The following is a 14,572-nucleotide window of genomic DNA, read 5'->3' as shown; positions in this document are numbered from 1 at the left end:
AGAGCTTGTTGGGGTTTAAAAATGCTTCACTACTTGGAGAGGTTTATCTCACAAAGAAAAATGTAACGCAGCGGAATTGATAGGCAAGAGAAAGAAAGAATTCTCAAAGTATTACACAAGGTTTTTATTCACTCACAAACTTAGTACAAAAGGAAACACTCAAACACTCTTAGAAGCTTTGTTGCTTCTTCTTACTTCTTACTTGACACTCTCACTTCTTGCTACTTGCTCTCTTGGTTGTTACAAATGGTGTGGATGCCTTCTCCTTTTATAGGCATGGATGGAACCTTGGAGAAGTATGAAAACATCATGCTAGAGATATCTAGATAATTCCACACCTTCCTAAGCTAGAATTATCTACACTAATCTTGTATGTTGGTGGAATCCTCACCATTCTTCTAGACTCTTCTACCAACTTGAACTTTGCTAGAATTCTCTAGCATGTGCATGGATCTTTCTTTGTGTATGGGCCGGATCAATTATCTTTGGGCCAAGACAAGATTACAATTCAACATCCCCCCTTAATCTTGTCTTGTGACGCCAATTGAGTTTCTTAGTCTGACAAAGTCTTCTTGTTTGAGTGGCTTGGTGAATATGTCGGCAACTTGGTCTTGAGACTTCACGTATTCCACTTGCACATCCTTTCTTGCAATGCACTCTCTTAAGAAATGATAACGGGTATCTATGTGTTTGCTCCTGTCATGGAATACTGGATTCTTTGCTAGAGCTATTGCAGACTTGTTGTCGACATAGATCTTTGTTGGCTCTTCTTGTCGCATTCTTAATTCTTTCAGCAAGTTTCTCAGCCAGATTGCATGGCAGACACATGAAGTAGCAGCTACATATTCAGCTTCACAGGTAGAGAGAGTGACAATCGGTTGCTTCTTCGACATCCATGTGAATGCAGTGTCTCCCATGAAGAACACAAATCCAGTAGTGCTTTTTCTATCGTCGGAATCTCCTGCCCAATCACTGTCGCTATATCCAACAAGTTTGTAGTTATCAGAACTTGAATAAAACAAGCCAAAGTTAACAGTACCTTTGAGGTATCGAATAATTCTTTTGGCCGTTTTCAAATGTGTTGTTGTGGGATTCTTCATGTGGCGACTGATTAATCCGACAGCATAGAGAATATCTGGTCTTGTGCAAGTCAAGTAGCGCAAGCTTCCAACTAGACTCTTGAAAAATGTTGGATCTACGCTTTCTCCTTTGTCATACTTGGTTAGTTTGACTCCGCACTCCATTGGCGTGCTCACGGGCTTGCAGTCGTCCATTTTGAACTTTTTCAGTATCTCCTTTGTGTAGCTTTCTTGGGAGATGAGAATTCCTTCTTCGTTCTGCTTGACTTCAATGCCTAGGTAATATGCCATCAACCTGATGTCGGTCATCTCAAATTCTTTGGTCATCACTCTCTTGAACTCTTCAAACATGCTTGGATTACTCCCAGTGAAGATTAGATCATCCACATATAAGCACACAATCAAAATATCTCCATCTTTGACTTTGACGTAGAGAGCATGTTCATGAGGGCACTTGATGAAGTTGTTTTCCTGAAAGTACTTGTCGATGCGACTATTCCATGCTCGTGGCGCTTGTTTTAACCCATAGAGGGCTTTCTTCAGCTTCAGAACTTTGTCTTCATGCCCTTTGATCTCATAGCCTGACGGTTGCTGAATGTAGACTTCTTCTTCAAGAACTCCATTTAGGAAGGCGGACTTCACATCCATTTGTTGAATCTTCCAACTGTTTTGAGCTGCCAAAGAAATTAGTAATCGTATAGTTTCCAACCGAGCAACGGGTGCGAATACCTCATCATAGTCGATTCCGGCTCTTTGACTATAGCCTTTCGCCACTAGTCTTGCCTTGTATCTTTCGACCTCTCCATTGGCATTTTTCTTTGTCTTGTACACCCACTTGACTCCGATGGCTTTGTGTCCTTTCGGAAGAATAGCGAGTTCCCATGTATCATTCTTTTGGATTGCTTCAATTTCTTCATCCATTGCTTTCCTCCACTTAGTATCTTGCACTGCTTCTTGGAAGTCGACTGGTTCACAATCAGCAAAGAGACAGAAAAGTGTAGGATTATCAAGTCTTTCAGTTACCTCATAAAGATCTCGTATACTTCTTGTGCGTGGTACTTCTCTTTCATTTAGACTCTCACTTGACAATGATGATGCTGATGAATTACCATGATTGGTTGATGTTGGTGAAGTAGGTGGAGTAGTGGATTCTTGTTGAACCTCTCTTGCTTGCTCCATCATCCCTTGTTCATTCTCTTCTTCAAATTGAGGAAAGAAGTGAAGATCACCTGCATGCGGGCCAAAATCCCATTCTCCTTCTTCATCGAACATCACGTCTCGACTGATCACCGTCTTCCCATTGTTTGGATTATACAGCTTATAGCCTTTTGAATTGGTGTCATAGCCGATGAAGATGAACTTCTCACTTTTGTTGTCGAGTTTGGTTCTCCTCTCGTCTGGTACATGTACATGGGCTATGCTTCCAAAAACTCTTAGATGAGAAATACCTGGTTTTCTTCCACTCCATGCTTCTTGCGGAGTTTTTCCCCACACACTTCTTGTTGGAGACCGATTGGATAGGTAGACAGCACATGCTACAGCTTCTGCCCATAATTCCTTAGGCAATTTCTTGCTTTTGAGCATGCTTCGAGCCATGTCGAGGATGGTTCGATTTTTTCTTTCCGCCACTCCATTTTGTTGAGGGGATCTTGGAACTGTCAAAGGTCGACGAATTCCATTTGCTTCACAAAACTCTTGAAATTCCTTCGAAGTGAACTCTCCTCCTCGATCAGATCTCATGGCTTTGATCTTGCAACCACTCTCCTTTTCTACAGCGGCTTTGAACTTCTTGAATACTCCAAAGACTTCTGATTTCTGCTTCAAGAAATACACCCAGGTTTTTCTTGAAAAATCATCAATGAAGAGAAGGAAATAATTATTTTTACCCAAAGAGCTTGGTTTTATTGGACCGCACACATCGGTGTGAATGAGCTCGAGTGGCTTCTGGGCTCTTGTGGTCGACTCCTTTGGAAAGCTTTTCCTGAACTGTTTCCCAAGTAAACATCCTTCACAAACTTGATCAGGGTGGCTGATGCACGGTAAGCCTCGCACCATCTCCTTCTTAGATAATAACTCCAATCCCCCAAAGTTAAGATGCCCAAAACGAAGATGCCAAAGCCAAGATATGTCTTTGTAACATATCTTAAGACACTTTGCAACATCGTTTTGAATGTTCATGGGAAACATTCTATTTTTTGACATTTTCGCCTTGGCAATTAATCTTCCTTTGTCATCTCTAAGAAAAAGGATATAATTTTTCGTATGAAAATCATAACCTTTTTCTAAGAGTTGACCCAAACTCAAAATGTTGCTTTTCATATTGGGCACATAGTAGACATTCGAAATTAATTGGTGACCCCCATTTTCCAGGGGAATAAGGATGTTACCTTTTCCTTTTACGGGTATTTTGGATTCATCTCCAAAAGAAACGTTACCACTCACTGATTCATTGAGCTCTACGAAGATGCTTCTTCTTCCGCACATGTGGTTGCTGGCGCCGGTGTCAAGGTACCATGTATAGTCTTGGTCTCCATCATTGTTCTTGCATGCTAGTAGCACAACACCATTCTCTTCTTTCTCTTCTTTCACATAATTGACCTTCTCATCAAGTCTGTTGTTTGGAGCTCTACATTCCCAAGCATAATGCCCAAACTTTTGACAATTATAGCATTGAACTTGAGATTTTTCATACCTTGAGTTTGAGCGTCCTCTTCCGCGACCTTTTGTTGAGCTTTCTCCTCTTTCGTAGTTGCTATGGTTGTTTAAGTTCCAACCACATCCACGCCCATGTCCACGTCCGCGACCTCGACCACGACTTCTTCCATATCGGCTTCTCTCGTTGTCGAAGCTTTCTTCTTTCTTCTTTGGCTGAACATGCGTCTTAAGGAGCTGCTCATCATTCCCTTGCCTCTTCTTATGTTTCTCTTCATATGCTTGTAGCGAACCCATTAATTGCTCTATACTAATTTCTTCCAAGTTTTTAGTTTCTTCAATCGTCACGACAATATGCTCGAACTTGGGGTCCAACGAGCGTAGTATCTTCTCCATAATTCTAACATCTTCTAACTTTTCTCCGTTTCTTTTTAATTGATTGGAAACGGCTAAGACTCTTGAGAAATAATCAGAGATTGATTCAGACCCTTTCATTTGTAGAGATTCGAACTCACCTCTTAATACTTGAAGACGAACCTTTTTCACTTGTTCGGCTCCTTTGTAAGAGGTTTGAAGCTTCTCCCATGCTTGCTTGGCAGAGGTTGCACTCGAGACCTTCTCAAAGCCATTGTCATCTAATGCTTGGTAGATGAGGTAGAGAGCCTTCTTGTCTCTCTTTCTTGAATCTTTCAAACTCTCCTTCTGGGGTTGAGACAGAGTAGCTTCATCTTCTGGCTCAGTGTAGCCTTTCTCCACAACTTCCCAGACATCGTGTGCACCCAAAAGGGCCTTCATTTTGATACTCCAATTATCGAAGTTGTTGCTGTCGAGCACTGGAACTTGGAAGGCTGCCATAGCATTGCTAGCCATAGCTCTGGTACCACTTTGTTGGGGTTTAAAAATGCTTCACTACTTGGAGAGGTTTATCTCACAAAGAAAAATGTAACGCAGCGGAATTGATAGGCAAGAGAAAGAAAGAATTCTCAAAGTATTACACAAGGTTTTTATTCACTCACAAACTTAGTACAAAAGGAAACACTCAAACACTCTTAGAAGCTTTGTTGCTTCTTCTTACTTCTTACTTGACACTCTCACTTCTTGCTACTTGCTCTCTTGGTTGTTACAAATGGTGTGGATGCCTTCTCCTTTTATAGGCATGGATGGAACCTTGGAGAAGTATGAAAACATCATGCTAGAGATATCTAGATAATTCCACACCTTCCTAAGCTAGAATTATCTACACTAATCTTGTATGTTGGTGGAATCCTCACCATTCTTCTAGACTCTTCTACCAACTTGAACTTTGCTAGAATTCTCTAGCATGTGCATGGATCTTTCTTTGTGTATGGGCCGGATCAATTATCTTTGGGCCAAGACAAGATTACAATTCAACAGAGCTTGATCATGGTGATGCAGGTACAAGAAAAATTGAGGTGTTAATTTGATTTTATGTTTACTTTGGAGTTTTGGATAATGATCATGAATTTTGGTGGAAGGTATGAGATTTCTTTAATTTTTTGCTTGGTTTATGATTTTATTACTGGATTGGACTAGCTGGGGGCTATGGGTCTCTTTGAATTTGGATATTCTAGGGTTTCTGACGAGTTTCCTGTTTGTGGTTTTGGTTTTTAGGGTTCGGATTTTGGGTGTGGCTGTAGTTTTTTGGGGCTTTTGTGTGTAGGCTTCCAAGCTTTTTGTGCTTGGGCTATATAATTTCAGATTTTCCCTTTGACTCTGTTTTTGAAGAAAATTTTAATTTTGTGTGCTCTGAATGTTGAATACGTAGGGATCTATCTGTTTTTATATTTTTGTGCATTTTGAGAATAACGTTTCCTGTTTTTTACGGTTTTGTATCATATTTTATGAGTTTGTGCTCTTTCTTTATCGTTGCAATAGATTTTGCATTCCTTGGTGGGAAGTCAATGGAAACCCTACTGCTTGGATTTGGCTCTCCATTCACATTGAACACATAATCTATTAAGCATAACAAGATGCCCATTCCTTTCTTCAGTTGGAAGAAAATGCTAACCCTATCAAAGTCTGTAACTGCAAGCAAACATGAGGAGACACAAATTGGGCAGAAGAAACCAAAAACAAAATTGCGAGAAAAACCAATGTGGCAGCAAGCAGTCTGGCAATTCTCCAAGAAATACGACAACTACCAATACATACAACAACGTCGTCCTTCTCAGATCTCCCCCACGAACTCCTTTCCGTTTGGATCATCTCAATTTTCTAACCTATTATTACACTCATTCCTCTGTCCTTTTCCTGTTTAGTTGATATAGAATGAGTTTTTGGTTGTTTTAGAGAATTTTTGTTTTCTTACCTGTGGAAAGAAATGGAAGGGTGGAGGTAGTAGTTTTGAAAAAGGTTGTTTTTTCCATTTTTTATTTCTGTGTTCATAGTTGTTTCAATGGATCTTCGTCTAATATAAATAGAGCTAAATTGAATGCCTATTTTTCTGCATTGTATTTGCCTTTTTAAATTCATTCCTTTTTCTTGATGAATGTAATTTAGTTTTGCAGTTCAAACGTTTCCAGCAAGAAGATTTAAGCTTCGAATTGAATATCTCCCACAAAGTGTGACAAGAAAACCAAGGTCTCAGCCATATTATATCGACGGTCAGATGTGCCTTCCGTGTAGTGTGAAAACTGAGAGGTGAAGTTTTGGACGGTACCAGCAACACACATGTTCTTTACGGCATTGATCAAAGGAAAGAATAGTGCTAGACACCATATCATAACTATGTTCAACAAATTAGGATTAAGAACCATTAGAGAAATCTACACACAACCTTCTCCTCTCTGCAAAACTCAATGCTCTCCAAGTTATAGGTAATTGGAACAATAAGAGCGTATTTTTGTGAGAGCAGGGGCTTGTGGTTTTTATTCTACAAAATCTGGATTACCCTATAATAATCCTACAAGGAATACAAGACCAAATCCTTGTACAAGTATGAGTTCTATTCTCAAGCCAACAGTAGAGTTTCAATCCAAACCAAAGTTGAATTAACTCTTATAAACACATTAAGACCTCTTTATACCAATCTGAAATAACAATGATTATTACTAAACTGTGAGAGTCACACTCATACTCTAACAGACAGTACTCAAGGAGGGCATGTTTGAGGACCTGAACTTGGCCAACAAGCAGCTCCGGTTTGTTTTGATATTTTTAATGGTGTGCTTGCTCTTGAATTGGCGAGAGATGGTCCGGCAGCTGCTCAGTCAGCTCAAAGTCTTGGTTGACGAGTGCAAGAGGACCTTCCAGGTTTGTGATTTTCCATTGTTTTGTTATTAGGGTGCTTTAATTTGTTAGAAAACATAAGTTTAGTGTTCACATTCTTGCTCTGTGTGTTTTTAATCTTTTCTGACTGACTACTATGTTCTGATTCATTATCCTGTTAGTTATGTGTCTCTCTATTCATTCTTGATTGTGTTGAATTTATTCAAGTTAAGTGTGTCTTATTCATGCAGTTACGGCTGAAACGGTTCCCACTGCAACGCGTGGGCTTATTATCTAGTATAGTGTATAATGGTTATTTAACTCTTCAGTTTGCTCTCACATTATGTTTTAATGAAATTGGATGATCGTGAGCATAACATTGATTTTTGTGGAGCATAACATGTAAAATAAGAATGCAAAATTTACCTGCTAAATATTTTCAATACGGATACCCACACGTTTGGATAGGTTTGGATATGAAGTTGAAGTCTGCTCTGTTTTATGAAAAACCGAAACCACCCTTAAGTCTGCTCTGTTTGATATGAAGTTGAATATGAAGTTGAATATGAAAAACCGAAACCACCCCGAAGTCTGCGCGTTCGTGCAAGTGGAATCCTTGCCGGACAACAACACTCAAGTTGGTGGGCTAGTTATTCCACTCAAATTGCCCAACGGGCTCCACTATTTCAGTCACTCATCTGTCCCCATATATGAGTACGTAAATGAAGTATCCGATGAGTCCTTATACTTTAGAGACTCATTTCTGATCAATTGGAGATTTATTTTGTCTTTATATTTGTTTTATACCGGTTTTATACAGTAGCTGCCCCTATTAGGGACAGCACTGGACATACTTTTAGTACCTTCATGTCTTCCGTTTTTGCTGTAAAACATATGTCATGCCCTGAACAACTTATCATGCATGTAGTGGACGGTTGATAACCTGTTAGGTGTGACCCTTCGGGGAAGTGGTGTTGAAATAATTATAATATTTTCAGCAGGTTTTAAATTTTAGCCTGAACCTATTTTCAAAGAAAACTATACCCAATTTTTGGTAGATTATTTGAAGTTATTTTATTAAATTGGATCTGCATGCACGTTATGGGTCCATCACATTCTGAGTGATGGCCAACGCGTCTTGATTTCAGTGTTCAACTTGACATCGGGTTAAGATGTGTCAATTTCATAAAAGAAGAAAACAGTGGCTCAAGCAGCATATATGATTGAGAAAATTGCATATCTACGAGAGAGATCATAATTAAACTCATGTAACTTAAGATTATATATATAACTTCATGATCCGTATCAGGAATGTTGTATTTATAAAGCAAATCTTACAATTTTATACGGCCAAAGAAATAAAACCAAGGAAAAGACAAAATAAATTGCTACAAAGAAGCATACAACTGTGTAACATTCTAATTGGATAACAAAAGAGTGAAAACAAACCACACAAACTCGATCTATCTACACAAAATAGTTAATAACGTTCAACGATTGCAGCATAGAACTTCTTCACAATGCGATTTTGGAATTGAGAAAATGCATTGCTCCATGGCACATTAGACAACAATGAACCAAGAACAACCCAAAACCCGAATGCAAAACCAAGCCCCAAACTCAGATAGAAACCACCGTCTTCAAGTAAATGACCTTCACTGTGCTTCTCATCACCTACCGGTGGCATGGCTTCATTTGTACTGCAACGCTCTTCCAATGGAGGTCCGCAAAGTTTATTGCCAGCATAACTGGAAAAATCAAAGCTCTGAAGCTGAGTGCTTTTTGGAATCTGCCCAGTTAGATTGTTATAGGACAAATTCAAATGATTGAGAAATGTCAAATTCGAGATGCTTGGAGAAATTTCGCCAGAAAGTTGATTCACAGACAAATCAAGCGACTCTAACGCTCCCATATCACCGATTTTGGAAGGGATTCGTCCGGTCAGAAGATTATTGGATAAATTCAACGTTTGTAGGTTAATGAGGTTGGTCAGCTCTTCAGGGATTTCTCCAAATAACATGTTTCTTGAAAGGTCCAAGCTAGCTACCAAACGAAGCACTGTGCCATATTTCACTTCTCTGCCTTTGGCCACAAAAACCGCATTCTCTGTGTAGGATTTCGAGAACTGATAAATATAAGCATGAGAAATGATGAATTCAATACTGGGAGCTTCTTCGCTTGAAAATTTAGTGGCCATGGATGACAACTTTTGGAAACACCTTGGTATCGTTCCCGAGAGATTGTTATGCGCAAGGTCCAAGATTTGGAGCTTTGTGAGACTACAAAGTTCATCAGGAATGGTGCCTTGGAACATATTTGAGCGAAGAATAAGAACCACCAAGCTTTGGCCAAACCATATTGGAATGCTTCCAACAAACTTATTTGCACGAAGGTCAAGAGACATTAACTTCCGACAGTTTTGTAGGCACACGGGTAATTCTCCAGATAGGTTATTATTGCGCAAGTGCAATGATTGAAGGGAAAGCAAGTCCCCAATAGAGCTTGGGATTTTCCCCGTCAAATTGTTGTTTTCTAAATTCACAACTGTCAAGTTAGGCCAATGTAACAGACAATCCGGAATTTCCCCAGTGAGGAGATTGTTGTCAAGAAGAAGAACTCGAAGGTTTTTAGGTACATCACTCCTATCACAAAAGAAGTGAGAGAGAGTTCCCGAAAATGATGAATTGGAAAGATCTAGTGCAATCACTGCCGAAGACACAAGAGGCAATGAACCGTTGAATTGGTTAGATCCTAAAAGAATTACAACTTCTGGAGGATTAAAATCATCCAACCAGTGGGTAGAAGCTATATTTGGAACCTTCCCGGACAATTGATTACGAGAGAGATCCATAATGATTTCTGGACCGTCTTCAGCAGAAGAAATGTTCCACAACCAAGCCGGAATGGTACCTGAAATTCCTGTACCGGACATATTAAGATAGGACAAGTGTTTTTGACTCTGAAGCCAGGCAGGCAACTGTGATGGGTCCAGACGCCAAGAACTTAAACTCAAGGTAGAAAGTTGAAAAGGAGGAACCCAGTCCGGGCTAGTTTTAAGAGTCAAGGAGTTCTCGTTTGCATGAAAGGTAGACAATCTTGTAAGATTAGTAAAATGAACTTCAGAGACAACACCCTCGAATGAATTGTGATCAATGCTCAAGTATTGTAAGCATGATAGATTTCCTAAAGACATTGGAATGGGACCTGATATTGAATTATTTGAAAGACGAAGGTTGCGTAAATTTTTAAAAATTCTCAGCTGATCAGATAAATGACCTGAAAAGTTATTATCCGAAAGCTGTAAGGAATCTATTTGACCAAAACTACAGCTAGACAAACTTTCAAAGATTTCTGATACCCTCCCCCGAAAATTGTTTGACGATAGACCAAAAGAAGTCAACTTACAAAGATTTCCCAATGAGTTTGGGATTTCCCCTTCAAGCTGATTATCACTTAATGAAAGATCAACAAGGGCTGTCAAGTTTCCAAGGGAACTCGAAATTTCACCATGGAAATCATTGGAAGAAAGATGGAGGGACTCAAGATGGTTTAAACTGTACAACCATTGAGGTATGGTAGAGTTGAAATAGTTATCGAACAGATCAAGAACTTTAAGACTTGTCAAGTTCGCAATACCACTTGGCATGTGATAAAGTTCGCAGGCTGACAAATGCAACTCGACCAGGAGAGAAGGCAATGTGTTTACTTGAGGTATGGTAGAGTTGAAATGGTTCCCGGACAGATCAAGAACTTTAAGACTTGTCAAGTTCGCAATACCACTTGGCATGTGATAAAGTTCGCAATCCTGCAAATGCAACTCGACCAGGAGAGAAGGGAGTGTGTTGACTTGTAACCAATGAGATGCGTTGGTAAGATCTACCAAAGTCATGCCAAGATGTTTCAACTGAGAAAGACTAGAGAGCCATTCGAGATTCTCGACCTTCGAACCAAAGTTCCAAGAAAGGTCCAGATAACGCAGGCTTGAGAGATTTCCCAACTGATGAGGAACGGTTCCGTTGAACCCTGCATCTGAGAGGTTAAGATACCTTAAACCTTTAAGAGAACCAAGAAAGCTGGGAAACTGTCCTCCTCCAAAATCATTGTAGCTTAAGTCCAAGTAGGTGAGATGCTTTAAATTGAGTAGAAAACGATTTACCTTACCACCCAATATATGGAGCTCACCAATCTCTTCATCAAAATAACCAGCAAGGTGGAGCTCACGGACATGACCGGTTAAATTGTCGCAGGCAACGCCGGTCCAGGTGCAACAATCGCCTTCAGCAACCCAAGAGGAAAGCAGATTTGAAGAATCATTGAGATCTTTCTTGAACATAAGAAGTGTTTGTCTCTCATTTTGTTGGCAAGGCACATTCAGGTTTCCATTGCATAAGCTAAGAGTAATAGACGCAATGCATAGAAAGCTGAGTAGCGGAACAACTCTCATGACTCTATCCATATAGATATCAAGTAGGTGATTGGTGTGAGGAATGAGTAATTTAGAGTGCTATTTATACACACGTTAGCAAAGATATTTACTACAAATTACTTTTGTACATCTCCAGACCTACAAAGACGGTAGTGAGTCAAGAGATAAAAGACAAAAAGGATGGTCCATCCCCAAAACAAATTGCAGACAGTGATGGTTCAACTTCATCCCTAAAGAAACGTGAGGCACATATATAGCAATAATCGATCTACTTAATTAGTCTTAAAAATCATTTTCCACAAGAGAATTGAAATATTGATTGACAAATTATCCTGAGATCGAAGGATTTATTTGTTTCATTTTTCAATGGAGATTAGTTCATCATCATGAAACATTTTAATTAAAATTAATTCCTTGTGCATCGAAAATAAAATAATATAAAGTTCATCACTTTTCATGATGCATCTCTTTTAAATTTGAGCGGTAGACAATGTTCTTCCATAACTTATAGATCATTCGTGGTACTTCCATTCAAAGTTTGCCACGTTCGACCACTTTTATACAGTTGGAATTGAATCTCAATTTTCTGATGATTTCCTCATCAGTCACGGAAATTTCAAAACAAAATCAGTCAGTGCCCACCCAACTTAATCAAAACAAAAGAATACAGAAACTAAAATTGAATCTAATTGAATCTAATTGTCTAACCTTCTAATTGTCTACATCTCCAGACCTACAAAGACGGTAGTGAGTCAAGAGATAAAAGACAAAAATGATGGTCCATCCCCAAAACAAATTGTAGACAGTGATGATTCAACTTCATCCCCAAAGAAACGTCAGGCACATATATAGCAATAATCGATCTACTTAATTAGTTTTAAAAATCATTTTCCACAAGAGAATTGAAATATTGATTGACAAATTATCCTGAGATCGAAGGATTTATTTGTTTCATTTTTTCAGTGGAGATTAGTTCATCATCATGAAACATTTTAATTAAAATTAATTCCTTGTGCGTCACAAATAAAATAATATAAAGTTCATCACTTTTCATGATGCATCTCTTTTAAATTTGAGCGGTAGACAATGTTCTTCCATAACTTATAGATCATTCGTGGTACTTCCATTCAAAGTTTGCCACGTTCGACCACTTTTATACAGCTGGAATTGAATCTCAATTTTCTGATGATTTCCTCATCAGTCACGGAAATTTCAAAACAAAATCAGTCATTGCCCACCCAACTTAATCAAAACAAAAGAATACAGAAACTAAAATTATATTATATCATATATACTAAAACTCGTAGAGGTTGGGTACTGTGGATGATCAGTGGGCGGACTGTTTTGCCCCTCCGTTTTATATCGATTTCCCTTGCTGCTCCCCACGTCCTCATCGTGCACCTTTTCGTTGGATTTTCTTCCTCCTATAGTGTTATACACGTGTTGCCCATCGTGGAGGGGAAGAAACATGGAAAAGCAGGCTCTTCCATTTGCTTCCACATATTTCTCGAGCTCTCTCTCAAGCTCCGAATCGCTGGCCTTCGCAAGAAGGTATGTCTCTCTCACTTTATTATTATTTTTTTTTTTCAATTCGAATTTTCTTTGCATGAATGTTGGATCTGTTGCCTTCGGGAAGAAATTTTAACCTAGAAAAGCTTGATTTTCAGGAAATCGCCAATTCGAAGGCTTGGGTTTCCTGGTGAGTTCTCCGACATATTTGTTGAAATTTTTGTGATTTTAATTTAAAAAATCTGGGTTTTTTTGTTCAATGGTTTGCTCCATCTTATTAGCTTTCTCACTAGAGATCTTTGCCATCGCTGCTCCACCAAACTTGCATTCGCTCTTTCGAACAGGTACAACTTCTTTCATTTTCTTTTGTTTCCGGGAAAATTTAGGGCTCGAAAATGTGTAGAATTGTAGAAGTTAAAACCTGTCTCAATCGCTATGTTGGTCTGTACACAATGGAATTGAATTTTGTGCTTCGGCATACCCTTATTGGAATTTTAGGATTTGGGAATTGTACAAGTTAGTGGCGATTTGAAACCGTTAACCGGGATGAGAATTAGAGTGATTTGAAAACAAAGAGCAAGGAATTTCAGGTGGGTAGTGATAAAGATAATGGTGAGGATACTATGATCATAACAGAAATTCACTATTTTGCACAGAGTTTTGAAAGTTGATTTCTTTTCTTTTTTCATTTTTCATTTTGATTTTTGTATTTTTGAACAGGTGGTGTTTTGATTTTTCATTCCTTCTCATCACTTCTACAAGAGGTTAGTTTTCTTTTCTGCATTTAAAGAGTGTTTAAAGAAAAATTGTATGTAATTGATTTTCTGCTATAATGTTTTGAAATTCCTTATTTTACTTGAATGTATTAGTGCTTGCCCAGCTACCAAATTCGGTTTTGTTTGTATGGTAACATGGATTGCTCAGGTTAGGTAGGAGAGGATGGAGGTGAGAAATACAATTGGGAAAGATATGCTGAGAGGTTTACAAAACACCTTTGAAGCTTTCGGTGAGGATTCGTCTGTTTAAAAGTAGGAATTTTTTAATTTTTCGTGGAATCGATGTTTTGTTTTCGACTGACTTTATAAAGGATTGCTTGGACAAGTACAGGGTGTTTTGGATTGAAAGGTTGGGAGAGGCCACATATGGGTTGAGAGAGAATATTCTTTTTTGAATCTCTATACGTGCAATTCCCTCTACATTAGAGGATATTTTCATATTATTTTGCACTTAATTTTATTGAAGGGTTTGTGTATAAAGGTTTCATTAATGGGGATTTCTATGCAATGACTGTTTGGGATTGAAAGGTTGTTCCAGCGTTTATTTTAAACTTACTGCAATGACTGTTTGCAAATTTACAAAATTTGTGTTAAATTTGAGTAGCTTGAATAGAAGATGCAATTCCAACACCTATCAATCAGGTACAACCGTATAAAAAGGCAATAAAGATTAAAGTCCACGTGTGTAGAATGTGGAGACCGAGAACTTTAGGAACAACTGATAAAAATACAAGTCTGCATTGTATACAAGTTTGCCCATTGAAAATTTGTTAATTGTTTTAATGCATATGATATAACGTTTCCACTTTCTGTAATAAACACTATCTAGGATCTGCTTATCATCTTTAGACATTGCTTGATTTTGTATTGTCAAATGACATATATTTTCATACTGACTGTGT

At 38.5% G+C, this 14,572-nt stretch overlaps 3 protein-coding genes across 37 annotated transcripts in view; 2 read left to right on the top strand and 1 right to left on the bottom strand.

Annotated features, from left to right (window-relative positions):
- The window catches only part of LOC137712265 (uncharacterized), a 49,698-nt gene extending 42,538 nt beyond the window's left edge, over positions 1-7,160 (top strand). For all 24 annotated transcript variants that reach the window (XR_011065208.1, XR_011065209.1, XR_011065205.1 and 21 more), the window contains one exon: positions 5,743-7,160. The gene's annotated coding sequence lies outside the window, so the exon portion shown is untranslated. The remainder of the gene's footprint in view (positions 1-5,742) is intronic.
- Positions 7,161-7,900: 740 nt separating this feature from the next.
- On the bottom strand, positions 7,901-11,544 carry LOC137712251 (receptor-like protein EIX2). The gene has a single exon (XM_068451362.1). It carries the CDS (start codon positions 11,413-11,415, stop codon positions 8,440-8,442), a length of 2,976 nt encoding a protein of 991 aa, XP_068307463.1. The 5' UTR covers positions 11,416-11,544; the 3' UTR covers positions 7,901-8,439.
- Positions 11,545-12,679: 1,135 nt separating this feature from the next.
- On the top strand, positions 12,680-14,412 carry LOC137717635 (uncharacterized). Of its 12 annotated transcripts, none has more exons than XR_011065815.1 (6): positions 12,680-12,936; positions 13,053-13,084; positions 13,176-13,238; positions 13,615-13,658; positions 13,819-13,900; positions 14,002-14,412. XR_011065815.1 is itself a non-coding variant. In XM_068457084.1 (5 exons), exons 1-5 carry the CDS (start codon positions 12,854-12,856, stop codon positions 13,825-13,827), a joined length of 231 nt encoding a protein of 76 aa, XP_068313185.1. In that variant the 5' UTR covers positions 12,680-12,853; the 3' UTR covers positions 13,828-14,412. The 12 variants fall into 12 exon arrangements, 2 of the variants coding, with proteins under 2 accessions (XP_068313185.1, XP_068313173.1); XR_011065814.1 differs by having other exon boundaries at positions 13,775-13,900; XR_011065820.1 differs by adding an exon at positions 13,412-13,484 and having other exon boundaries at positions 13,819-14,412.
- Positions 14,413-14,572: the final 160 nt, after the last annotated feature.

This window comes from Pyrus communis, chromosome 1 (assembly GCF_963583255.1).
Source record: "Pyrus communis chromosome 1, drPyrComm1.1, whole genome shotgun sequence".
Classification (NCBI taxonomy): domain Eukaryota; kingdom Viridiplantae; phylum Streptophyta; class Magnoliopsida; order Rosales; family Rosaceae; genus Pyrus; species Pyrus communis.
This window is presented reverse-complemented; position numbering and strand designations above follow the sequence as displayed.

Excerpts from the sequence above, each read along its gene's own strand:
- LOC137712251 (XM_068451362.1), bottom strand. The coding sequence starts at position 11,415 with ATGGATAGAGTCATGAGAGTTGTTCCGCTACTCAGCTTTCTATGCATT.
- LOC137717635 (XM_068457072.1), top strand. The coding sequence starts at position 12,854 with ATGGAAAAGCAGGCTCTTCCATTTGCTTCCACATATTTCTCGAGCTCT. Across the intron at positions 12,937-13,052 it reads TCGCTGGCCTTCGCAAGAAG|GAAATCGCCAATTCGAAGGC; the intron begins GTATGTCTCTCT and ends CTTGATTTTCAG. Across the intron at positions 13,239-13,614 it reads GCATTCGCTCTTTCGAACAG|GTGGTGTTTTGATTTTTCAT; the intron begins GTACAACTTCTT and ends ATTTTTGAACAG.